The sequence below is a fragment of the Micromesistius poutassou genome, assembly GCF_964030765.1.
Source record: "Micromesistius poutassou genome assembly, chromosome: 2".
Taxonomy (NCBI): Eukaryota; Metazoa; Chordata; class Actinopteri; order Gadiformes; family Gadidae; genus Micromesistius; species Micromesistius poutassou.
Genome location: NC_140272.1, coordinates 22,679,541 through 22,705,435, shown reverse-complemented (window position 1 = coordinate 22,705,435; position 25,895 = coordinate 22,679,541). Strand labels below are relative to the sequence as shown.

The following is a 25,895-nucleotide window of genomic DNA, read 5'->3' as shown; positions in this document are numbered from 1 at the left end:
GCCCGCCGGCCGGCGTCCTGCCCGCCGGCTGGCGTCCTGCCCGCCGGCCGGCGTCCTGCCCGCCGGCCGCAGCCCTTCAAGGCCGCCGCTGGATCCACTGCATTTTACACCTTGATTAAAATAACTTTTGTACTCTGAACCGCGCTGGCCTTGGGTTACTTCAAACTGTCAAATATAACTTTCTATGACTGGTAGCAAAGTGCATGTGATCAGTTGTTTGCTAATTCAAGTATTTAAAATGACCAATTAAAAAATATATATTTAATTGTAAATAATAAGCCAAATTATTTTTTTTAAGTCACCGCTCTTGGAAGTGATCTCTTGTGCACGGAATAATGAAACGATGGGGCTCAGAAGAAGGACATGTTTTGAGGCGAGAGGTTTCACTGCTGCCTGGGAACACGCTTCATGTTGAATGACTGATAAAGGTTTATGGCCTTTTATGGCCTTTGGTCTGCCCACTTCCTCTCCGTAGTGACTGAACGGACGAGGGTAAAACAAAGTCCAGCCGCTGAAAGGCCCGGCACTTAGTCACCTTTACTATTCTATATTACCCAACATTATCCCATAGCAGTCATATGAGGACACATACCAGTCATATAATTCATATAAAGCAGTAATTCCCCTCAGGTTTCTTCCCAGTGCTGCTGAGGTGGGGGTGCACCTGCAGACTGGTTTTAGTTTGATGGTTCCAGTCGGGCTGTGAAGCTGTGTTCCAATAGGAATGGTCTGATAACCATAACAGACGCATTGTTTTTGCGTTAATGTGCAAATACAGTTTTCAGTTTGCAACGTGTAGCCACCCCAACATGTGGGACTCAAGCTTCCATTCCAGACCAGATATGTACTTTCTATTAATGGGTGACTTGTTGTTGTCACTTCTCCTTTCTGCTTCCTGTTTTTACTCTAGAGCCATCTGTGAGGCAATGCCACCCACGTCCTCCTCATGTCTCATGTATTGTTCTAGGGCAGAACATTCTTTTTTTGTCTTTTTCCCCACATTATTTCTAATGATGACAACGAGGGGCACCTTTATAAATATATCACACCTATGACACATAAAACAATAAGCGTTTGGGGGGGGGGGGGGCGCCCGACGTCGTGTTTTATTAGAAACACAACGACATGGCCGACTGCGGTGGCTCTAGTCGTGTGCCTCTGCACTGCAGTACCAGTGGAGGCCACAGCGAGCAGCAAACCACCAGCCACACCATGACCAGACGCCCTGTGGTCTAGGGGCGGGGCCCCTGGGCTGTGGGGCGGTGGGTGACACGGGGGGGGGGGGGGACCAGCTGCGTGCAGTACAACCGCGAGGACCCCTGGCCCCGTTCCGCCACGCGATATGAAGTGACCCCGTTGTGAGCGCGTGTGGACGACGGCCGGTTTGAGGCTGCACTGAGCCGTCGCCACACACACACTCAGAGGCCTCCGGCGTGGAGCACCACGTATCACCGTCCATCGGGCCATAAGCAGGTCTCCACATCCCTACCCTGCCTCCTTGTTATGGAGGGGCCCAGTAGAAGCCACCTAGGTGGAGTGTGGCATTGACACTGTCTAATGTGAGAGAGAGAGAGAGAGAGAGAGGCTAATGATGTGTCATTTGTACCTTGTGTGGTTGAGAAATCAAGAGGGTTGTGGGCCATGGCACAGTGACTCATTAACTTTATTTCCACTAATCAGATCAACAGGGAGCCACTTGATGAGCAGAAGGAACGCCTGATAGTGACCAGAGCAGGCCAGGCTGCAGAGTCTCTTGTTTTTAGTCATAAATAGAAAAGTTAAAAAAAAAAAGGCTACCCTTTGTTATGGTGGGCTGTTTCCAGCGTCACTCCAACTAATACCAGTGAGCCCCTCACAGGGAGCTGGCCTTGATTTATACCTGTCTCATCCAGTCTGAATGACCTTTAACCTCGTCAAACACAAGGTCATTCTGTCTCACTCTGCTGTTCTGGAACAGCTTTTCGTCGCCAGTTTGGCGGCTCAGTAGACGGTTCAATGAGTTCTTATGTAAATACTCAAATATGAACCATTCCTCGTTTCCTTTGTCTCCAGCTTTTTCCCATGTGGGCGTGATGTGAATTGTGAATGTGTGTTTTGTAAACAGTGTTTCTGTCGTATTCCTGCATCCCCTTGATATGAATACGTATCTCCAAAGTGAGTAATGAGCTGAGGGGATGGCTTGTATGGATGTTCTCTTCAGAGATGTGTGTGTGTGTGTGTCTCCATGCTTTCATGTGCGGGTATTGATTTCCTTCTTTCTTTGCTTGAGACAAGTGATGCCACACACACACACACACACACGCACACTCCCTGCAGCCACCCATTGTTCTTCACTGAAGTGGTGGGGCGTGTGCACTGCACCAATCAGACTCACTGAACCCCACGCCCAAACCTCTCTCTCTCCTCTCCCTCCCTCTCCTCTCTCTCTCCTCTCCCTCCCTCTCTCTCCTCTCTCTCTCCCTCCCTCTCCCTCCCTCTCTCTCCCTCCCTCTCCCTCCCTCTCTCTCCTCCCCCTCCCTCTCCTCTCTCTCTCCTCCCTCTCCTCTCTCCTCTCTGTCCTCTCCCTCCCTCTCTCTCCTCTCCCTCTCCTGCTCCTCCCTGAGCCTCTCACATCCTCTCCTCTCCTCCATCCAGCGACATCTCAGTGGATCTCCTCCACCAGCCGCTCTGCAGCCATGACGACCACCGTATCAGGTAGGGCGGAGACGGACGCTGGGAGCCCCCTCACCCGCTCCCTGTCTGCAGCCCGCTGTGTGTGTGTGTGTGTGTGTGTGTGTGTGTGTGTGTGTGTGTGTGTTGCAGGGGGGTCAGTCGGTTCATCGCGAAAGGCGTGTGCGCGCGTGGGGCTGCGGTCTTTGCCTCCGTCTTTCAGCTCCGCTGGTGTCGCTCGCACGGAGATGCGGTGCTGCTGCGGCATCGTCATGGCAACCCGGGTCTGGTGGTTTTTAGTATAATGTAGTATTGTTCTTGTGATCTGCAACCCCCCTCGGTGTACCGTCCGCCCGGGCTGTAGGCGTCCTTTGAGCACGTCGTAGATATATATAGCTGAGAAGCAGTGATAATGCGTTGCGTGTGTATCTGCCAATCTATATCTATATATATATATATATATATATATATATTTGTCAAGTGTTGTCAAAAGACTGCAGTGGAAGGGAGTGTTCTAGAAGCGGCCATCAGTGCTGGCTCTGCCTGTCCCTGCTGGGCCGAGACCGTCTGACGGATGGCAGTGCAGCAAACTGTTCTCTGGTGTTGCCACGCAAAAAAAAAAGCCCCTCCTGGCCCCCGTCGGCAGAGCCCCTGGGCGCCTGGGCCCCTGGGCCGCGCTCACAGAGCCTGATGGCGGCGGCGGCGGCGGCGGCGGCGTGGCGTGGCGTCGGCCAGGGGGCGGCGGTGGCTCGTCACACCGACGAGGGCGTCTTCTGTGTGTCTGTCGCTGTGCCGTGGATGTCAGTCCCTGATTGTGACCTGTGTCTGTCCACCGCGTCAGGAGCGTGTTTTAAACGCTCCCCCGCCGCCCGGCCTCGCGGCGGGGAGCGTCCGGAGAGGGGCGAGCTGTTAGTGGTCGTGGTGTTTAAAAAAACGCTTCATAGAATCAGTGACACACACACACGCCGCAGACATGAGCTCACCTGGGACGAACCACAAGTGACGACACCCCCCCCCCCCCCGTGGTGGTGGGGGAGACCGTCCCCAGAGCGGTGGAGCCCGCTGCTCAGGGCGGGGCCCCGCCGTTCACACCCTGGTCGTGGGCCAGGGGTGACCTCGTGACAAGGAGCACACGCCACCGACATGTAGAGCGTACAACGCGCTCCGAGGGAGTGCAGGGGCCACAGGGAGCCTCCCCCGGGGCCCCGTGATGCAGACCCAGCCCCGCGGTCACGTCTCACTGCTCATAAAAGTAGCAGGGCGGCCATTTGAAGCAGTCGGGGTGGAGCTGAGGAGCGGCGCCTGGGCGGAGGGCCGGCCGTCGAGGTGCAGCGTCCCGCTTCAGACATGACACGGACGAAATGATGCTGAGTCCTCACTGCCGCTCGCCCCCTCACTGACTCACTCCGCTGGCCTGTCAGCGTTTGTGCCATCAATAAAGTGGAGGGTGTGTGAGTGTGTGTGTGAGTGTGTGTGTGAGTGTGTGTGTGTGTGTGCGTGCGTGCGTGTGCAGCATGGGTTTAGTTAATGTCCACATGGGGATTAATAAAGTAGAACTTAACTCTTTTCACATTTTTTTTACAATCATTTTACAATTTTCAAGCATGGGAATGGGGAAGTAGTGAACGAGCATTTCTAAATTAGCTTTTTCCCTATCATTTATGTCTGTTTTTATTTTTTCTATTTTATTAACCCTAGGGGAAAAAAAATCCTTCTCCCAGATTTTAACATAATCAACTAATTCATATTCATTAAATGATTTGTTCTCCACTACAATTAAAAGCTAATCCATTGAGATGTCTCACCATAGCCAATATCAACAGAAATAGAAAGCAGACTGAAAAATGACCAAAAGTCATTTTCATCATGACCAAAATTAAAATATAAAATCAGCCCAGGCCTTGATCTGACATATAATCCATCAGGGAACATGGGGTGGATCCCCCCCTTGTTGACCAGCGCCCTGGAGACGGTCACACACTCGTCCTCCTCCTCTCTCCGTTCCTTCATCAACTCCTTTGAGTCGATTCAAACTAGGAGCTCGTTCTGGCTCAGAGCATCTTCCCCTCTCTCATCTTCCCCTCTCTCATCTTCCCCTCTCTCATCTTCCCTTGTTGTTTAATAATAATCCAATCCCAGCAAAAAAGAGAACCACAATAAACAAAACTGAACCAAAGTGAAACACACATTTACATAAAACAATAATCAGCTCCCGCGCCGACCCGAGTGTGAGCAGGATGTGTGCGCAGGCTGCGCAGTGCGTGTGTGTGTCTGCGTTGCCTGCGTTGCCTTGCCCTGTGTGTGTGTGCAATCTGAGCCCTCGGGGATACCAGTTGTCATAGCAACACCCCTCCCTCCCCTGCTCCGAGAGGCACTCAGGTACACAGGCGGTGATGGGCCCGCCGCAGCCAATCACACGACCAGCAGAGACTAACCAATCACAAGACCAGCAGAGACTAACCAGTCACAAGACCAGCAGAGACTAACCAATCACAAGACCAGCAGAGACTAACCAATCACAAGCCACAAAGGCTATCTTCCTTTTTTTTGATACTTTCTATTGGCTGAACATAAACGTTTTTATTCCTAACTTCGGATTGGGCGGGCAAGACGCAGGTTTGTGGCCCCTAAGCACGGTGGGCCCCGAGGGCCCTACGTCTGGCCCTACGTCTGGCCCTACGTCTGGCCCTACGTCTGGCCCTACGTCTGGCCCCGAGGGCCCTACGTCTGGCCCTACGTCTGGCCCCGAGGGCCCTACGTCTGGCCCTACGTCTGGCCCCGAGGGCCCTACGTCTGGCCCTACGTCTGGCCCTACGTCTGGCCCCGAGGGCCCTACGTCTGGCCCTACGTCTGGCCCCGAGGGCCCTACGTCTGGCCCCGAGGGCCCTACGTCTGGCCCTACGTCTGGCCCCGAGGGCCCTACGTCTGGCCCTACGTCTGGCCCTACGTCTGGCCCCGAGGGCCCTACGTCTGGCCCTACGTCTGGCCCCGAGGGCCCTACGTCTGGCCCCGAGGGCCCTACGTCTGGCCCTACGTCTGGCCCCGAGGGCCCTACGTCTGGCCCTACGTCTGGCCCCGAGGGCCCTACGTCTGGCCCTACGTCTGGCCCTACGTCTGGCCCCGAGGGCCCTGCGTCTGGCCCTACCTCTGGCCCTACGTCTGGCCCTACGTCTGGCCCCGAGGGCCCTACGTCTGGCCCTACCTCTGGCCCTACGTCTGGCCCTACGTCTGGCCCTACGTCTGGCCCTACGTCTGGCCCCGAGAGCCCTATGTCTGGCCCCGAGGGCCCTACGTCTGGCCCCGAGGGCCCTGCGTCTGGCCCTACGTCTGGCCCTACGTCTGGCCCCGAGAGCCCTATGTCTGGCCCCGAGGGCCCTACGTCTGGCCCCGAGGGCCCTGCGTCTGGCCCTACGTCTGGCCCTACGTCTGGCCCCGAGAGCCCTACGTCTGGCCCCGAGGGCCCTACGTCTGGCCCTACGTCTGGCCCTACCTCTGGCCCTACGTCTGGCCCTACGTCTGGCCCTACGTCTGGCCCCGAGGGCCCTACGTCTGGCCCTACGTCTGGCCCCGAGAGCCCTATGTCTGTCCCCGAGGGCCCTACGTCTGGCCCTACGTCCGTGAGATGTAAGAGTGAGGTTTGAGTGAGATGTAAGAGTGAGGTTTGAGTGAGATGTAAGAGTGAGGTTTGAGCGAGATGTAAGAGTGAGGTTTGAGTGAGATGTAAGAGTGAGGTTTGAGTGAGTAGGACGAGCAGAGAGGAGCTGGGTGGGACGTCACCAGCAGGGCTTCACAGGAAGGGCCTCTGATCGTCTTATGACAGGACCCTGACATCACCGCTGGACAGCGACGTCAGCTCAGACAGGACCATATGGAACCAGTGACGGCTCTTTGGATCATTTTGTAAACCAGCAGTGCGCGGTGGTGATCAGACCAGTGGTCAGGGCGTTTCCCTCGCAGGGAAGAGGCTGTGGCTTAGATCGCACATTCATTTCACGGCAAACTAGATTGTGGCAATAGAACTCAATTATAATCATGAAATGACAATAGAAAACAAACGTATGGTTATAAAAGTTGTCCCATTGTGTTTGCTTAATGCCTAAGTGAGTTTCTGTTGTGCAGTGCGTTAAGGGAGCATGCGGTCCCTACTGTCATTCCCACTAACGCTCACCTCGCCTGACCCTGCCTCACATGAACCCATGAACTGGAAACGCTCCCCTTTGGTAGAGGCCAGTTAGTCCAGTGGTTAGGGTGGTTCCCTCATGGCCGGACGACCTGCACCGTATGCTCCTTAGTGACGTGGATCTAAAGTTCACTCTGAGCTCTCTGGATAAAAGGATCTGCTCATCACTCAACGCTAATAAAGTACAAGTGTATAGGATGGGGGTCAGTATCACAGTAACCCAACACGAACGCACGTTTACAACGCACGCCTCCCACGCGAGTGTCTGCGGTGGAATGCAGACACTCACAACGCGGCAGCATCGCCGCTCACAATAGACCCGGAGTTTCAAGTTTGCCAATCGTCAGGGCGGTTTGGTGAAACGTGTGCTTATGCAATCACGTGTTCTGTTCCTCTTGGCAAGACATGAGAGTAAGAGAGACAGACGTGGAGTGAGAATAGAGAGGAGGAAGAAGGAAGAGACGACGAGTGCTTTAAGGCTACGCTCCGACGCGCGCCCTGGACAGCCAGGGCGTGGCAGGCGACAGCACAGCTAGGATGGCTCGTCAAATGGCCTCTATCCCCGGGCTCCGGGGCTATCCTCCGCACACAGATGGACACAGACGGATCCGTTGCAGAGGCATTCTGAAGGGGGTGGTCGAGGAAAATGTTTCAATTAACAATGATGATAACAATTTTAATGATAACGACTATTGTTATTATCATTCTTGGATTGATATGAGAGGCTTTGTAGAAAACGGAGGTAGAACTGTGAACGCGTTGGCAGCAAGAGAGTTGTATGTCATCAGTCTCTCTCGCCCTAATGGATTATTGATTTTGTGAGGCGTGGGCGATGCATCACTATCCATTACCCGGGGAAGAAACATTAACTGCGCAAGATCTTTTCAAAAGGCCTACTGTAAAAAAAAAGGAATTAGTTTTAAGATAAGCTAGTTTTATCACTCTAATATGGCCAATTATAGGCTCCTTCCTGTTAGACTGGGGTGTGTGTGTGTCTGTGTGTTTATGTCTGTTTGTTTATGTCTGTCTGTTTGTGTGTCCCAGTGTTTATGCGTGTGTGTGTGTGTGTGTGTTATTTTGCCCTTATGTGACCTTATGTTATCACTCTAATATGGCCAATTATAGGCTCCTTCCTGTTAGACTGGGGTGTGTGTGTGTCTGTGTGTTTATGTCTGTTTGTTTATGTCTGTCTGTTTGTGTGTCCCAGTGTTTATGTATGTGTGTGTGTGTGTGTGTTATTTTGTGTGTGTGTGTGTTATTTTGCCCTTATGTGACCTTATGTGACCTCACGTTGTAGGTTATGTAACAATAAACAACGCCATACCTGTATGGTGACATACTATCTGAATAGGCTCAGCTTGTGGCTGAACCTAATGAGACACGAGGCTGTGGGCTCTACAGCCGCCCGCAGAGGGCCGGGGGGATGAGCTGCTCATGGTCGTCTCTCTGTCTACAGCCTACATGGACAAGATCAAGGAGATGTCCATGCTGTCTCTGATCTGCTCCTGTTTCAACACGCAGCCCCGTCCTACCAGCCTGGTCCGGTATGAAGGTATGTCCGTCCATGCCAGCCAATTAGAATCATCCTCATTAAAATCGACGCTTGCTGAATACAGGAGCCGACCACATGACTCAAAACCGGTTGTGCGCACGACGAATTGAGGACCAGAATCAACGTCATGATGTTCAGTAACTGAGACAATCAATGCTTGTCCTGCATTCAACATAACTCATTAAACAAAATTTTACATATGTATTTCTATATTATTACAGGATGACCTTGATAATCCTCCATAGTACCAGGTTTTAGATCTATTATATATGTTTTATATCTATATATAATATGTATGTTTTAGATAGGGGCTCTAGGGCAGCTGGGTTTAGAATCCCGGCTGTACAATTCTAGACCAGAAATCGGAAATCGTTATCGGAAGCTTCCCATCCGACGATTACAATCCGGCATTTTGGCGTGAAAAATCATGATTGGTACATCCATTTACATTTACATTTAGGGCATTTAGCAGACACTTTTATCCAAAGCGCCTTACAATAAGTACATTTGTCATAAGAAGTGAAACAATATATCGCCGTCGGTACAGTAAGGATGTTCATAGAACCAAGTGCAAGTACTGACAGTCGCCAGGCTGACCCATTCCCCGTACACAGCAGTGATGGCCAGCTACTGCAGATGCTACACAACTAAGTACATACACAATTAAGTAGAATGAATGAATACAACGTGCATTAAGTGCGTTCATTAAGTGCCAGGACGTACAACAGACTGAAGAGGGACTGAATGGCTACGCAGAGTCCAGGTGAACTCTGGACAGGAAGCTGGTGAGCGACCACTGTGGTCCCGAGATAGAGAAGAGTTGTGATATCCCTAAAATCAATTAAATGTCTTGATATCTCATTTGTGAGTATGATATATTTGAAAAAATATACGCATATACAGTATATGTGTATATTTAAAAAATATATATCATACATATCAAGACATTTAATTGATATATTGATTGATGTATTATACATGCACAGTAATTCTGGTAATGTGGATCAATTACTTTCTGCTCTGTTTATGCAAATGAGGCCCAGTGATGCTATTTATTAATCTGCATGAAACGATGCTGTTGTTGATGTTGATGTTGATGTTGTGGTGGTTGTTGTTGTTGTTGTTGTTAGGCGTGGAGGCCCAGACCAAGAGCGTGAACAAGCGGGCGTCCGGCCAGGCCTTTGAGGTCTACCTGGAGGCCCCGCTGGACCCGTCTCCAGACAAACCCAAGTCCAAGACCCCCCTGAGGAAGGAGCTGTCCCTGGAGGAGCTCCAGCAGAGGCTGGAGGCTGCTGACGAGAGGAGGAAGGTGAGCAGGGGCCCCCCATGGGGCCTGGGGGGGGCAGGGGCCCCCCAGGGGGCCTGGGGGGGGCAGGGGCCCTCCACGGGGCCTGCGGGGGGCAGGGGCCCCCACGGGGCCTGCGGGGGGCAGGGGCCCCCACAGGGCCTGGGGGGGGACAGGGGCCCAGGGCCCTGGGGGGGACAGGGGCCCACGGCCCTGGGGGACAGGGGCCCACGGGGCCTGGGGGGCAGGGGCCCACGGCCCTGGGGGACAGGGGCCCTCCACAGGGCCTGGGGGGGGACAGGGGCCCACGGCCCTGGGGGACAGGGGCCCACGGCCCTGGGGGACAGGCCTGCTCTGTAGATTGCCAAACATTCCTCAGGCGCCGTCGTTGTTTTTTCTTTGGGGCAGGCTGAGGCACGCCGTGCCTCCTCACCTGAAGGTCCCGCCCCCTAGTGCTGATTGGTCCTGTCTGTTTACAATTCTCTGGAAAAGGCTTCCACCGGGCTGGAGGCCAAACTGATCTGAGGACGCCGAAGGTGATCTGGCCAGATAAGATCAGATAAGATCAGGATATATATAGACACGATCAATAATAATAATAATTATAATAGATCCGTTTTTTATAGCGCTTTTCTAAACACTCAAAGACGCTTTACAAAAAAAGGGATACATACAGACAGTACAGACACTCAAACAAAAGGAAAATAAACAACACCACAACAATAGACGACACATTCAGAGAGAGAGAGAGAGAGGGTGGAAGACGGCGGAGGATGATTTGTCCGATGTTGTGGGTGGTCCTGAAGAGATGGGATTTAAGTTGACTTTTGAATGAAAGGAGCGTATCGGAGTTTGGGATGGCCAGAGGGAGGGACTTCCAGAGGGTAGGGGCGGCGATGGAGAAGGCTCTGTCCCAGATCAGATAAGATCAGGATATATATACTGTATATATATATATATATATATATATATATCTAGTTGTGGGAGTGTGTGTGGATGATGGCTGGTTGAAGCAGCCTCACCTGACCCGAGTCAGACCGAATGCAAACCGGCCGTCAGCACACACACACTCAGGGAGAGATCTCCTCATGAGGCACCTGGCCATGAATAATCCTCTGCACCTTTCAACAAACCGGTTCCAGCACCACCCCCACGCCGCGTGCTTTGTCTGCCACCGCGCGGGGATGGGATGGGGCATGGGAGCCTCTCTACAAAGGTCAATGTTTCTTGACATCGTGAACTCCGTCCCGCTGAACTAACGCGCCCCCCCCCCCCCCCCCCCCCGCCCCCCCCCCCAGTCCCAGGAGGCGGCAGTGCTGCAGCAGCTGGCCGAGAAGCGGGAGCACGAGCGCGCGGTTCTGCGGAAGGCCCTGGAGGACAGCCGCAGCTTCAGCCAGCGGGCGGAGGAGAAGCTCAGCCACAAGCAGGAGGTCATCAAGGAGAACCGCGAGGCCCACCTCAACGCCCTGAAGACCAGGCTGCGGCAGAAGGCAAGGGGGGGGGGGGGGGGGGGGGGCCGCGACAGCGTCTGTGTGAGGGGCGGGCAGAGGCTGAGGAGAGGGAAACAAAAGAGATGTAGAAGGAAGCGGCGGAGGCGGCGGTGCGTGGGAGGGCCTGCGTTGCTTCCTCCTCCGGCTGAGGCTTTGAGATCTCTTTTTTAATTCACGATGGAATTTAAACAATCCACTGACAAAGCCGCCTCCTGGAAGCCCAGCAGTACTCACACCAACATCAGCACTACGCTAACAACACCCGTAGGAGCACTTTGACAAGTGGAGGGGAACCGGTCCCTATCTTTCTCTTTCTCTTGATAACGGACTGGGAATGAATTAGTATACACGCAAACATAGTCTATAAAGTACTATAGTATAGTCCTATAAAGAGACACAAAGGCACACACAAACTCTAGGTAGAACTTTAAAACAGTTAGTGTTAGTTAGTGCAAACTGTTAGTTGGTTTTCAACCTCAACAGGTGTTGTGGTATGTTTCCTTAGATACGTAGGTATGACTTTAAGTATCTGATGTAACCTCGCATTAATCTCCTTGTTTTGTTTTGGTGTTTATCTTGCAGGAAGCTCACGCAGCGCAGGTCCGCAGGAATAAGGAAGTCCAGAGCGATTACTCTGGCTGAGGCCGTCCCCTCCACGCCACTGGCTGTCTGCACAAGCTCTCCACCGAACACCCACACACAAACATCACTAAAGGATTATTTATCACTGGTTTATTTTTGGTAATCAAATGACGCCAACATGTTCTAATATCGGAGACACAAGTATAGTTGAAATAAAGTCCAATTTTCAGCCATACAGCATGTGTGTCTGCTCCTCTTTTTTTTTGGACCGTGAATGAATGGAAATCCTCCGTTAATTCACTTCTCATAGATCGTCTCGTTTTCAATCAATAAAATGTAGCCTGGTGTCCAGTGTGCGAACTAGACCATGGCATTGGGGAGCTCAATGTACCTGTGTCTTAGCAGAACCCAAGTACAATTTGCCCATCAGATGTGCGTGGTGAACCAAACGTATTTATCAGGGACGCACCGGCACTAGAGAGCGGTTCTATAGGCCTGGCACAATGGTGACGTCATTATCCCATATTGACATCAACATAGGCCAGGTAGAACGGTGACGTCGTTATCCCATGCCAACACAACTGGTTTCAGCACTCGCTTAACAACGTTGACAACAGGAACGCATTGATGCCGCAGAGGATTGCGTCTCACCCGCCCGCCCCCCTCCCTCACCCACTGACACACTCCGAGAAACGAAACCTAAATGATGGGGTGGGTCTTAACATAAAAGTGCCGAGTGATTGTAGTCTGTTGTCAGATAAAATAGCGACGGTCAACATGAAGTTGACGAGCAGACATCATGGGAGGCATATGCGACCCGGTTGAATATTGGAGAGGTACGTTTTTCATACATTTCATAAGTTCACAATTCGTAAAGATATCTTACTTCTGGATAATCGAATACTCATACCTAAGTATGACTCAGATGCAGACCACTGAGTAATGGACTCCCTGGCCTTTTTGGTCTTTGTCCTTTGTCTCACACAAAAAGTGTATTTAGCCTAAGAGTTGTTTGATTTGTTTTCAACCGCCGATTGTTGACGCACTGTATATTTACTATAGGCTACACAGGCTACACATAGGACAGGCTGCAGCCTGACTTAAGAGGCCGGTGCAGTGGTCTTATGTTGAAATTCGAAATATTAATACAATTGATTAATGTTCATGAAATTAAATCTAATTTCAATCCATTTCCCCACAATTGGTTAAATGATACACAGCATCTGTTGTTTCTCCGTTTGGTCCTCTATCATGCCTGATTGGCGCCCTCTGGTGGCGTCTATTCAGTAGCACATCTAGATGTTGAAACATTACAACATTTGTTGCTTTCCTCCAGTCTTACTACACTTGGGCCGCTGGGTTTCATTCTATATGTGAATCTGCGCTGTGATGTATGGCATGCCATTTGAGTCTAAATGAAATAAATAAATTGATGATTATGGCTATAAAAAAATTATTATTAATTAATGAGGCAAAAAATATCAAAATAAACATATATGGGAGAGCGGGGTAAGATGAGCCAACTTTTACTCATTTTGTCCTCTAGGCAAGGAAAAATAATACGTAAAATTAAAGCATCAACCTTAAATTAAGGATGTCCCCTGTCAATGACAGGTCTGTGGAAATATGAGGTCTCCAAAATAAATTGGTGATGTGGCTCAACCAGCTCAGGGGGAGGTTGAACAATTAACTTTTTAAAGTAGAATGCATTTTCCTTTTCCAAATAGTCTTATATATTTGCTTAAGGTAACTTTAAATAATATAACACTTCAATTTTTTGCCACTTCTCTGATTGATTTTCACCCTTGACATCAGTGGCTGCTCTCTCCATCCCCTTTCTCTCGCTCTTGGAATGATGTGGAATGATGTTTTCTACAAGGTCTAAAATATGAAAAACCGAATTTGTTGTGTAATACGACATTGAAATACCACTTTACTATGCTTTAGAGACTTAACCTAACTTCAGTGCATCGTGGTGGGGCATGTTCAACGACTGGCTTAACCCAAAGCATGTGACTCACATTGGCCCACAGCCACCATCTTGGAAAAAACTGCCTAGTTTAACAATTCAGGCTAATCTTTAACTAAATAATTCCCATGGTTTTATACCTTGGCAAACACCAACATTTATGACTTATATTTTTACGCATGGTTACATTTGCTTTTACATTGTTTTTTTTTATGCAACTTTTGCATCTCTCCATCAGAGCCAGATATAAATGATGGGTGCTTCCTGAAGTTATGGTCAAATGACAACAAATGTGTACAGTTGCCTAAGTACAGGGGGTGGGTCAATTTACCCACTGGCTCATCTTACCCCACTCTCCACTATTAGTCAATATAATGAAATTAATCATTTTTAAAAGTAGGTTTTTCAAAAGGACTACTCTATTTAATAAAGTACTTTCATTACATTACTACTTTCATAATGCCACATTTATTTCATAATGCCACATTTCTATCTGGTGTATTCAGATGAGTGGGTGTGGTTGTCTCAGACCAGAGTGGGTTGATAGGCCTGACGACACAAGATAGCCAGCAGATCGCATTTCCAGAGAAGGGTGTCCCGCACTGTGCTCGAAGTAACGCTAACTTCTTGGACATCTTCCACACAAATACGCTGCTAATCCGTCTCAAACATTCAAGACTTCTTCATTCATGTTCATATTTTGAAGAGTAATCTGGCTTACCTGCCAGATTATTTCTTAAAGGTCCCATGGCATGAAAATTTCACTTTATGAGGTTTTCTAACATTAATATGAGTTCCCCTAGCCTGCCTATGGTCCCCCAGTGGCTAGAAATGGCGTTAGGTGTAAAACGAGCACTAGGTATCCTGCTCCGCCTTTGAGAAAATGAAAGCTCAGACGGGCCGATTTGGAATTTGCCCCATATGTCGTCATAAGGGGCAAGGTTACCTCCCCTTACCGCCCGCCCAGAGAATTTGGCCTGCCAATGAGACAATGAGCTACCACTGTGCGAGCGCCACATGTGTGTGTGTGTGTGTGAATACACACACTGTAACGCAAGTGTTGTACACTTCTTTGTTATTTGGATAACCGTTCTGCTGTTGGTGTTATGGCACATAACACGCAACACAATAACGCAAGCTTTGCGTAAAGCTCCCATTTGGTGAAAAGACTAGACTGCGTCGGGTTCTCTGACGTCTCTGGTATTTCCACAACGAGACTCGTAGTGGGGGTTATCTCAGCCATGGTTGAGAAGGAATTGGGGGAAAGGAACTTTGGCTTTGACTCTGTGTGCTCATTGTGGGACCGGCTTGTAGTGGCTGTGATTCTGCACCAAGGCTGAATCTCGGGAATGTGTCTTCAAATACTGTATTAGGGGCCACTAACACATTAAAGCATCCATAACGTAGCATGCCATGGGACATTTAAAGGTCTTCAATACAGGAATAGTATCCACTGATAAAGGCAAGGCATGGCAAGGCAACTTTATTCATGTAGACCTTTTCATACACGAGGCAGACTCAAAGTGCTCAACCAAGTTGATGAGTTTGATCTGCTAAGAATAGCATGATATCTCGGAGCCCATCCATGTCTTCCATATTCCGCATAGTCCGCACAACAGCTTGTCCCAACTTATCTTCATAGGCCCTGTGTAAATAATTTCCTTCCATGGTCTGAGACAACCACGCCCCATATTATATGGCCTGGTGATATTTACTGCCTCATTTATTTATTTCAAAGCCATATCTTTTATTAATTTAAGTTTGACCCAAATGGCAATCCATAGTGATGGTGCCTGAATGCTGCCCGGTCACGCAGTGTTTGTTGGGAGGAAATATGAAGTTGCCAGCTCTTTTATTTCTCTACACGGATCAGTCTGGACCTCTAGCCACCCACATCCATTTCCTGAAATGACAACCTAATCGGGGCCAATCAGGGACTGTGTCTTTGTCGATGACGTAACCGGGCCAATCAGGGACTGTGTCCTATGTGCCATTCATGTGTCCTGGAAATAACGAGATGGCTCGTCAGTGATAGGAACACAGTAGGATGTTTCAAGTTTGCACGCCTTTATTTCCTTGTAGCCTATCACCTACTGTCCTTTTGCTTTTATTTATGAGAAGCACATTGTATTGCCACTGTATGGAAGGCTACACGTGCCCTTATCTAGAGCTGGTTTACCAGTACACAACGTTTAAAACGGAACTAAGTCGATGCCAACAGACGGTTACAACGTCAATCAATAGTAAAGTGTAGACGTGGTAAAAAATATGTGATATTCTTTTATATTGAGTAAAGCTTTCCCACCGGTCAAAACCTTTGCCTTGTGGTCCGCCATGTTCATGCGCGTCACTAGTAAACCATACGTCACCAACTTGGCAACGACTACGTCACCAACTTGACAAACTCAACAAGAAAAATCTGAATCGTCAGAGCGTCATGAGGTGTCGTTTACGAGAACGTTGCGGAAAGATTTTCCCCATATTTCCCATGGATCTGAACGGGTCAATAGTTGATGACGTAAAGGGGCCAGGGGCTGTGTTGTATTTGATGACATTTACGGGCCATCAGGGACTGGCTAACCGACACTATTAATATTATTACTATTTTTTAGCTGCTTTTATAATAAAAAATATTTATGTGAGGGCTATTTTTCAGAATTAGAAAAACATGGTACCTTCTTAGTTGTTTATAGACCTTTCTCTTAATTGATTATGGCTATATGAATACTAATATAATTCTATTTTCTCTGCTATTTCTATTTTTATAGGCACAACGTTTACCACCATACATTTTTCTCAATCAATCTGACCAAATCACAATCTGTACATTATTTGAAATAGGAGTATGTTGATTTGCCACGGCCCATTTGAAGGCCAAGTTGGTCGAAAATGAATCATCTTTTATCCACACACGACCTCAAAGTGGTATGTGCTAGGTGTGCCATCAAAACAAATGAAATCACCTACACACTACAGTCTGTTGTTCACCAGTGCGCCAGCAATCTTCTCCTGGCCAGAGCTAAAGGCTCCTGCCAATGGAGGCACATTTCTCGACGCCCAGAATTCCCAAGGCCGAGTAAATACGATGTATGCTGGCACTTTGTGGAGGGCTCCGGCTGCACCGTACATTACAACCGCTGCACCTTCGCTCGGAGCCCGGAGGAGGCCGCGGTGTGGAACTTTGAGAAGCAGAAGGGGCTGGACCACATCAGCCTCTGCGCTCTCCTAGTTCGGACCAATGGTGACGGCCTGGAAGGCGTTGCGCTCGGACAGGGTCAGCTTGAGTCACTGGACGACGTCCTGACGTTCTTTGACCTGAAAGGCGCGTGCTCTACATGTTCCCTCAAAGAGAATGACATAACATACACCGTTCAAAGAGTCAGCCATTGCTGTCAACAATACTTGTTTTTAGCCAGATTTAAAGACTCTGACATCTGGAGACCGGTGGCTGAGCGTCCAGTAGGGGGAAAATTCGGCCACAATGTTGTTTATCAAGCATGCCAATACTTTAGGGAGGGTTCTGGCTGCACGAGAGATGGCCCCAACTGCACGTTTGCGAGAAGCACAGAAGAAGCCTGCTTATGGAACTTTGCAAGAAACACGAATATGGACAACAGCGCCATATTACAACGCATGAATACTGGGCATTCCTTGACGCCAGAAGACACGGCGGGGAACATACTCAAAGAGTTCTCCGGAACATTCCTCGAGCTGTGCCAGGCCTGTTTCCTCAGCAGTCCTCAGAGGCTGACGGTGCAGCGTGGCGACGGGGCCTGCGGGGCCCCCGGGGCCCACGCCTGGAAGCCCGTCCTGGTCCATCATGTGTCGGAGGGCCGAGGGAAGGAGGTCTACCACGAGGTGCGCCCGCTTCCCCCAGGATGCACCTTTGAGTACTGCAGCCACGTCAGCCAAGGAAAGCCCTGCTGGCACGAGGCCCCGCGTTGCAGCGGAGCCCATAGCGAGTCCGAGATGGCGGTGTGGCGGGCAGAGAGCGGCGAGCCGGCCGGCCCCGTCCGTCCCCTGCTCCTCCAGTTGAGCCAGCAGCAGCAGCAGCAGCAGAGCGATGGAGGAGGAGGAGGAGTCTTCTACTGTAAAGCCTGCCTTTTGACCCTGTCCTCCTCCGAGAGGTTCCTCCAGCACTGCGCCTCACCGGAGCACGCCCAGATCATCAGCAGTGACTCCAGCACGCAGTGGGAGACCCGCCCCCCTCCACACAACCACAGAGAGGACTTTGGTCTCTGCGCCAGGTAGGTAGATCTAGTTACAGTGGGCAGAGGAACCAAGCACTAAAATACAAACACAGCTTTTAGTAAGTGCTGTTAAGTGCTGGGTCTTGCATTTTCCTTTTATGAATATTTCAACATTGGAGCTGCTCTTTCATTCTGTCATTCCACCCAGCATCACATTTTGGTAGCTAATATTAAAAGATAAATATTGTATGTAACCATAGCAGTTCCTATAGGAATGAATAGAAAGATAACTAAGGTAAAATAATAACTAGACTATGGATCCAAACATAGATAATAGAAAAATATATTCACCTATATTTATGTATGCATATTGTCCCTGTGAGTAATGTTAACCCCTTCTCTCAGGCCGAACACCTGTGAATATGGTGACAGGTGTGTCAAAGCTCATTCTGAGGAGGAACTAAGAGAGTGGCACATGCGCACCAAAGAAGAAGAGGAGATCAGCGCCAACATCGATGCTCAGGGCCTCATGTCCTACGCTGAAAGACTAAGGAAAGAATACACTCGCTGTTCTAACGAAGCAGACACCGTAGTAAGTCCTAAAGCATCCACCTTTTGACAGGCCTTTTGAAACAACGCATATTATCTATTTATTTTATGTGAAATAAACTTTTCTGTTTCATGAAATAGCAGTCAACAGTTTATATATCGATAATAGATATGTTATAAATAAAATATATACACTACCGTTCAAAAGTTTGGGGTCACCCAGACAATTTCATGTTTTCCATGAAATCTCACACTTTTATTCATCAGTTTTCAGCTGTGCTTACATATTTGCACGAGGGTTTTAATAATCAATTAGCCTTTTACCATGATTAGCTTAACCATGTATCATTAGAACACAGGAGTTGCCGGAAACGGGCCTCTGTACGCCTATGTAGATATACCATTAAAAATCTGCCGTTTCCAGCTAGAATAGTCCTTTACCACATTCACAATGTCAAAACTGTATTGCTGTTGTTATCTTCATTGCAAAAAATAGTGCTTTCCTTTAAAAAATAAGAACATTTCTAAGTGACCCCAAACTTTTGAACAGTAGTGTACATACACACATGTATAGATGTGTGTGTGTAATTATTAATATTATTTTCCAGATATCACAGGATTTAGAGGATGTCTGCGTTACTTGTGAAGAAGATCTGTCCGTAGAGTGCGAGAAAACGGATGAAAAATTTCAGTGGCACTTCCGAGTTGACACAGAGGTAAGATTGACATTCTGAACTTTCTTACTGTTACACCCTTTCTACCCGATGAGTTGGCAGACAAAATACATGAAGGTTAGAGAATTAAATGGTACTCATGCGTGAGGGCTTTACCCCAAGAAGGATCTGGGCCACATTTCCACTCCTCATTCGCTGAAGACGACAACTTGAACTGGACTGGTTAGGGTTTGGGTTATGCTTTGCTTCTTAAAATTAGATTGTGAGGCCTATTCAATATAATATCTTACTACAATTAAACAAGATATAGTTTCCAAGCTACCATGGCTATATATTTGACTTGGATATGCAGCATAATAAATACAGAATAGATGGTTATATTGTCAAGGGGAAGTACAGTGAGTGGACCCAAATGCTCGACAGAGCATGACACAGAGTGGAAATAATGAGGGGCTTGATGGCAGGCGGGTAGTCAGACAGGCGAGGGTTCAGCGACAGGAGGGTCGAAAGACTGAACACAGGGAGAAGACAGTGAACATTATAACCAACAATCTAGACACGAGGAGGGGTCAGGGACGAGGTACCAACTGTTGGGTGTGAAACAAGGATCTAGAGATGATTGCCTGGAGAACCGGGATAGAAATACTTTGAGCTGATAGAAGATTGCCGGCAGATGTGTAGACGGCCCCCACTAGGTGGCAGAAGTGGACGGCGTGACACATGTACACATACACATATATATATATATATATATATATATATATATATATATATATATATATCAGCATGCGGTGATGTTTCAAAGGAAAATGTATGCAGAGTCATACTGATTGATTTCTAGGTTACTATAGGAGTCATTCATTTTTTATTTTTCATGGAATCCCATTTACTCTGGGAGAGTGAGTTTGTAGATGGAATAATAAGGACTTCAGAGGAAGTGAATAAAGATCAGGCAGATCCAGGATCAGCCATTATAATATTTAATTTGTGTACGATGTAGAAAAAGAAAATTCAGCAAAGCATCAATGTTCTCGGAGAGAAGAAGTACAGAAAAACATGAAGAGCTTGGAAGTGCTGCTTACAGCACGTTGTTTATGGCATCTGTCCATGGGAACTGAACAAAGAGAGCTGACTTATGTGTTTGTAGCAATCCGTTATTCTGATCGTGGGCTCTAGCCTAAATTATTCAAATCTAAACAATTTGAAATGGCATCTGGTCATGAATACATTTTTGGCTTAATTTGATTCAACACAAGCCAGTGTTTCATGGTGCTAAAGGTATCCATGGGAACATTTGTTTATCACTTTATTCAAGCATTTTTTAATGTCTATTCCCATTTTCACTTTACATCCCTTTCTGTGTGTACACAGAGGCGACTTGAGCACGTGGCACTTCTGAAGAACGAACCAGGAGCGTCTTTTTCCCTCAATGCAATCACTTCTGAAAGCGTTTGCTCCTATTCCTTGGGGAAGAGGTTCGAGAACACAGACTCGCAGACCTACGACATCACCGTGTTCTTTGCGTCGGCCATTCCAGGTCTCTATGAACAGTGGCTTGTGTTGGACTTTGACATGAGGCCTGTGCTCCTGCGAGTTCTGAAGGTGAGGGTAGGGGCGCGTTCTCCGGCTTTCACAGAGGAACCCACTGCGGGCTGCGGGGTATCTCTACAGCCTCTTGAGCGTTGGCATCCAGAAAACAAGGTGATAATCCCATGTGTGGACCGGACGGAGGATCAAGATGACCTGCTTAAGAAGTACAAGCCTCCCCAGACAGGTGTTGCCCGTCTCCCTGTGTGTGACAGCCAGACACCGTGGAATGCTGAGAGCTACAGGGAGAAAATGCACAACTTCCTGTACAGAGAGGAACAGGCAGAGAACGAGCTTGTTTCAAGGTAAATTCATTTGTGGTTTTCATCTCGGAGACCTCTGTGCTTTGAGAACATAGTGAGGCATCACTTAGAAATGACTCACTATGTTCTCAAAGCACAGAGGTTTACAAAATGTGGAACTGCTCTGCTTGGCTATTTTATGATAAAAGAGAGTACTTCATTGCAGTAAATTACTCGGTTTTCGCCATTGACATCGGACCATTGACATCGGACCATTGAAATCAACATATCATGACAATGCTCAAAGCATAATATTAATGGGAGAGCCACTCCTTAAAGGGCCAGTGTGTAGAATTGAGTGGCATCTAGTGGAACCGGCACCTCACACAATACAGGCCAGTACAGGACACCTTACACAATACAGGCCAGTACAGGACACCTTACACAATACAGGCCACCTTACACAATACAGGCAGGCCAGTACAGGACACCTTACACAATACAGGCCACCTTACACAATACAGGCCAGTACAGGACACCTCACACAATACAGGCCACCTCACACAATACAGGCCAGTACAGGACACCTCACACAGTACAGACCAGGACACCTTACACAACAACTGGACCTTTAAGCACTTGCATTGTTCTCGTATATAAGAAAATTGCATGGCTAAACTTTAACGTTTAACATTGCAAGGGAAAATAATAACTACATTTATTTTTTCTTGTAGAATTGGATTTCGTGGAGAGATGACTACGTCCGAACGTTTGCCAACGAAATATTCTGGTACAGTGTTCAATAATCATGGAGAATTGTTCGGCACTGTCTCTGCTCCTTTTAATCTCACTTCAGACACTCTGGAGGGATGTCTACTGAAACGAAGCATTCAGACTGGTCTTATAGCACCATCATTTCCAAAGGATGACGACTCCAAAGTCTACGAAGCCATCATACTGGATGACACTGCCAATAACAAAATCAATTTAAAACTTTCCAAAAGATGCTGCTCAGACCTTCATCTCAAAGGAGGTGAAACACACCAAATGGAGTTGCAGTTTCAGTTGGATCGTCTTTCCTTCTGCGTGATGCACAAGGCAATAGACCGGCTTCCAGATACTAACATGGTCTTACCGGACCTTGATAACTGTGTAGTGCCTGTGAACAGCACTCGATTCAATCACTTGAATGTCAAACAGCAGGCTGCAGTTGACTTCATCATAGGCAAGTCAGATTCCAGCAGAGGTGTTGCACCACTGCTCATTTATGGACCATTTGGGACTGGAAAAACCTTCACCCTTGCAACAGCAGCCAGAGTACTTGCCTGGGATCCTCGAAACAAAGTGTTGATCTGCACCCACACCAACAGGTACCTCGTCGAACCAGTAGCAAAAACAACTCATTCTGAAGCAAGATAATGTATCACCATTTACGCTTTATTGTCTGTTTATCTAGTTATTCATCTAGTCCAGGGATGGGCAACTTTCATGATAAAGAGGGCCACCATTTTTCATCATCACCATTAGAGGGCCACATGAGAGAAGCTACAAAATAATAAAAAATTAGAACAAATTGACACATAATTTGTACTTATTTTTTATTATTTTGTAGCTTCTCTCATATCCGATCAGGTGAAGAGCGTGGCCATGTGGCCCTCTGATATATGTCTGTATCAGTGGTGGCTGGTGACAAAATTAGTTGGTGTGGCGTAGTCATGGACGGGGGGTCTGGGGGTCCTCCTCTAGAATATTTTGAATTTGGTAGATGTGATTTCCTGTATTCTGGTGCATTTTGGGGATGGCCACTACCTAAAAATTCATTCTGATTCATAGCCTATGTATGTTAATTGAACCAACATACATTCATTTCATATTTTATTTTAGTATAGACATGTTAAAAATGCATTTTTAACATGTCTATACTCTTGTTAAACGACAAACACAACACGTTTGTTTTAAAAGAAACAACAACAGCCACATGAGTGATTAGAATTTATTTTCAGTGCAAAGGGCTCACATACATCATCATTCAATGATGGCACAAAACTGAAAAACTGGCCCAACATTAAGTGCAACAACTAGCATTATATTCAGTGCAGTTGTAGTAGTTGTAGTAGTAGTAGTAGTAGTGGCGACTTAAGTTGAAATCTTTCATGACTGATATAGTTTCTAAGCATACTAGACACATGGGTTTGCCTTTGAATTCTATGAACAGATACTGTTTCTCATCTTGACTGAAAGGTACGGTTTTTATTGATCAAGCTTTTTTTTTTTTTTCTCAATGATCTGGGGGCCCATCCCTGATCTAGTCAGTAACCTTTTCAACTAAATGGTGTTATTGGTCTGCCATAGTGTCATTTAGAGATTAGACATTTTGGAACTATCCAATACTCATTAATGTTGGAAAAATGTCAGTAAGTAGTAAAAGTATCAATAACAGTAAAGTAAAAGTAACAATAACACGAGGTAAACACACTTCATATAGATTTGTCAGCAAAGGCCTGAGGGAAGCTAGGGAGGCTGTACTGTTTGATAAGATAAGTGATGTTGTAGCTACATACTGTATATGGCTGCATCTAATGAAATGTGATATTTTACTTCTCAATTGTCTTTTTATGTGGACATATTTAGAAGGATGTTCAGCTTACTTCTAATTGCTATCTTTCATTTTCTTTTAGCTCTGCAGACCTGTATGTCAAAGAACACTTCGATTCCTTCATCGACAAGGGAGACCGTAATATAAAGCCAATAAGAATAAAGAAAAACAAACATTCATCTCTTAAGGCCACTGACGAAATCACATTTAAATATTGCCTGCTCTCAAAGTGTAGAACCTACTTTCTGTCCCCTACAAAGAAAGCACTGGATTCACACAATATAGTCATCACAACAGCAACAATGGCCAAACGTTTTCATGAGCTCAAGCTGCCAGAGGGATACTTCACCCACATTCTAATCGATGAGGCGTCCCAGATGCTGGAGTGTGACGCACTTGTCCCCCTTGGGCTGGCTGGGCCCAGCACCAGAGTTGTGTTAGCTGGAGACCACATGCAGATGGGACCCAAGCTCTTCTCCGTGGATGATCACCGACGATCGGATTACACCCTTCTCAACAGATTGTTCCATTATTATCATGGCCATAACAGTGATGTCGCCAAGAAGAGTAGAATCCTGTTCAATGAAAACTACCGCTCCACCAAAGAAATAGTAGAGTTTGTGTCCACTCACTTCTACGTTGGCAGGGGGGACGTCATAAAGTGTGGCAAAACCGTTCCAGCTGGGCCGAATGACCGCTCCCTTAAGTTCCATCATGTACGGGGAGACTGCCAGCTGAACACGCATTCTATGTCATGGTCTAATAATGCGGAGGTTAACAAAGTGGTTGAAGTCCTGGAAGACATTTTACGACAGTGGCCCTGTACCTGGGGGTCCAAGGACCCAAGCTCCATCTGTGTTCTATCAGAGGGGTGGCAGGTAAATGTGTGCTTTCATTTATTAGGCGAGTGCTGCAAGCAGAGCTCAACTATTGTTATTCTTAGTCTACGAATTTTGGGACCCTACTCCTTCCACAGTTTTTCGCTAGATTCCATTTCCACTTTTAGATTGTTCATATTAGATTGGAATCATGCACTACCATTCACATTTTTAAAATTTAAAATACTTTCAAAATATTCTTTCTTAAAATGTAAGTCAGTGGGAGGACATCGAAGCCGTCCGCCCATTCTCTGACACTTCAACTACTTCAGACTTCGCAACTTGGTACATTTTTAACTGTTAACCTCCATTCAAACCTTTTTACAAATCAGCACACTTTGATCTTCAAATATATCAAAACAAATTTTCGATATCATGTAAACGTTTTTTCAGAATTTTTTGTATATTTTCATTGTCTCACTGACTTTCATTTAGGCCAGAGCGTGAGAATTCCACCCGCTCTTGCCCAAGGTGGGCAAAAACTAACCATTTTGGATATCACGGAGCCTAACAACGTCAATATTTAACCTAGAAACACAAGCAGTAGCGGTTCTACATTGAATTGCGCCCCGGCGATACCCCCTCCGTGCGCCCCCCCCCCCCCCCCCCCCGGAAAGTTGTTGACGGGGGGGGGGAGGGCGCGATTACGGTCTGGCGGAGTTGTTGACAGGGGGGGGGGGGGGGGGGGGGGCGCGATCGATAATAGAATATGCGCAGATTTTTTTTTTTTTTTTTCGTGTGCTCGTGCCGCCCCCCCCCCCCCCCCCCCCCCCCGTAATGCCGCCCCGGGCGGCTGCCCGTATCGCCCGTACCTAAAACCGCCACTGAACACAAGCTTAAACGGTTATGGTATTTCTTGTTTCAATTGTGCTAAAACTATTAATTATTTGAAATATGATTGTTATATATCAGCGTGTCTGTGGGGACCCCCTTTATATGTCTAGAGGCTAGATGTTTGCTACATATCTAACTATATGAAAATACTATACTAATATAAAACGATCTTATTCAAGTCATGCTATCTACACAAACCACATATGAAAGACACTTTTCCTGTTTACTACAAGTGATGAAACACACCCACACCGACACACACACTTGACTGTAACACTGACTTGATTCAACCACTTCAAACTTTATCACAACAGCTCAGCTATTCTATATTTTATCTCAAATGTATTCAAACTTTATCACTTAAGCTATTTGTTGAACTCTAACTCGGTTTAAACGTTATTTGTTTCCAACCTTTTTTTTTTCTTTTTTTTAATGGTGTGCATGTTTACATTATTTACTCCATTTAGATTTTTGAACTCTGTTCAGATCTTTATTTGATTTAAACCATTCAAAATATCTTAAACTATGTGGCTTTATTCAAACATATTTTCAACCTCAGTTTGCACTACAGAAATACTGCATTTCCTGAAATGCATTTTCTAGTTTACATATATTATACGTTCTATTTTTGATCGGAT

General features: G+C 47.3%; 2 protein-coding genes across 3 annotated transcripts in view; both read left to right on the top strand.

Annotated features, from left to right (window-relative positions):
- Nucleotides 1-7,234: 7,234 nt before the first annotated feature.
- Nucleotides 7,235-11,871, top strand: LOC311338265 (stathmin-3-like; the record flags this gene model as incomplete). The annotated part of the gene is made up of 5 exons (XM_084463493.1): nucleotides 7,235-7,240; nucleotides 8,231-8,381; nucleotides 9,512-9,690; nucleotides 10,965-11,156; nucleotides 11,739-11,871. 5 exons carry the CDS (start codon nucleotides 7,235-7,237, stop codon nucleotides 11,796-11,798), a joined length of 588 nt encoding a protein of 195 aa, XP_084319619.1. The 3' UTR covers nucleotides 11,799-11,871.
- Nucleotides 11,872-12,463: 592 nt separating this feature from the next.
- LOC311338845 (3'-5' exoribonuclease HELZ2-like) overlaps nucleotides 12,464-25,895 on the top strand; it is a 30,258-nt gene continuing 16,826 nt past the window's right edge. For both annotated transcript variants that reach the window (XM_084464174.1, XM_084464173.1), the window contains exons 1-7: nucleotides 12,464-12,574; nucleotides 16,476-17,954; nucleotides 18,303-18,489; nucleotides 19,055-19,162; nucleotides 20,492-21,012; nucleotides 21,684-22,319; nucleotides 23,628-24,423. In XM_084464174.1, coding sequence (XP_084320300.1) covers nucleotides 16,597-17,954; nucleotides 18,303-18,489; nucleotides 19,055-19,162; nucleotides 20,492-21,012; nucleotides 21,684-22,319; nucleotides 23,628-24,423 — 3,606 coding nt within the window. In that variant the 5' untranslated portion in view covers nucleotides 12,464-12,574; nucleotides 16,476-16,596. The remainder of the gene's footprint in view (nucleotides 12,575-16,475; nucleotides 17,955-18,302; nucleotides 18,490-19,054; nucleotides 19,163-20,491; nucleotides 21,013-21,683; nucleotides 22,320-23,627; nucleotides 24,424-25,895) is intronic.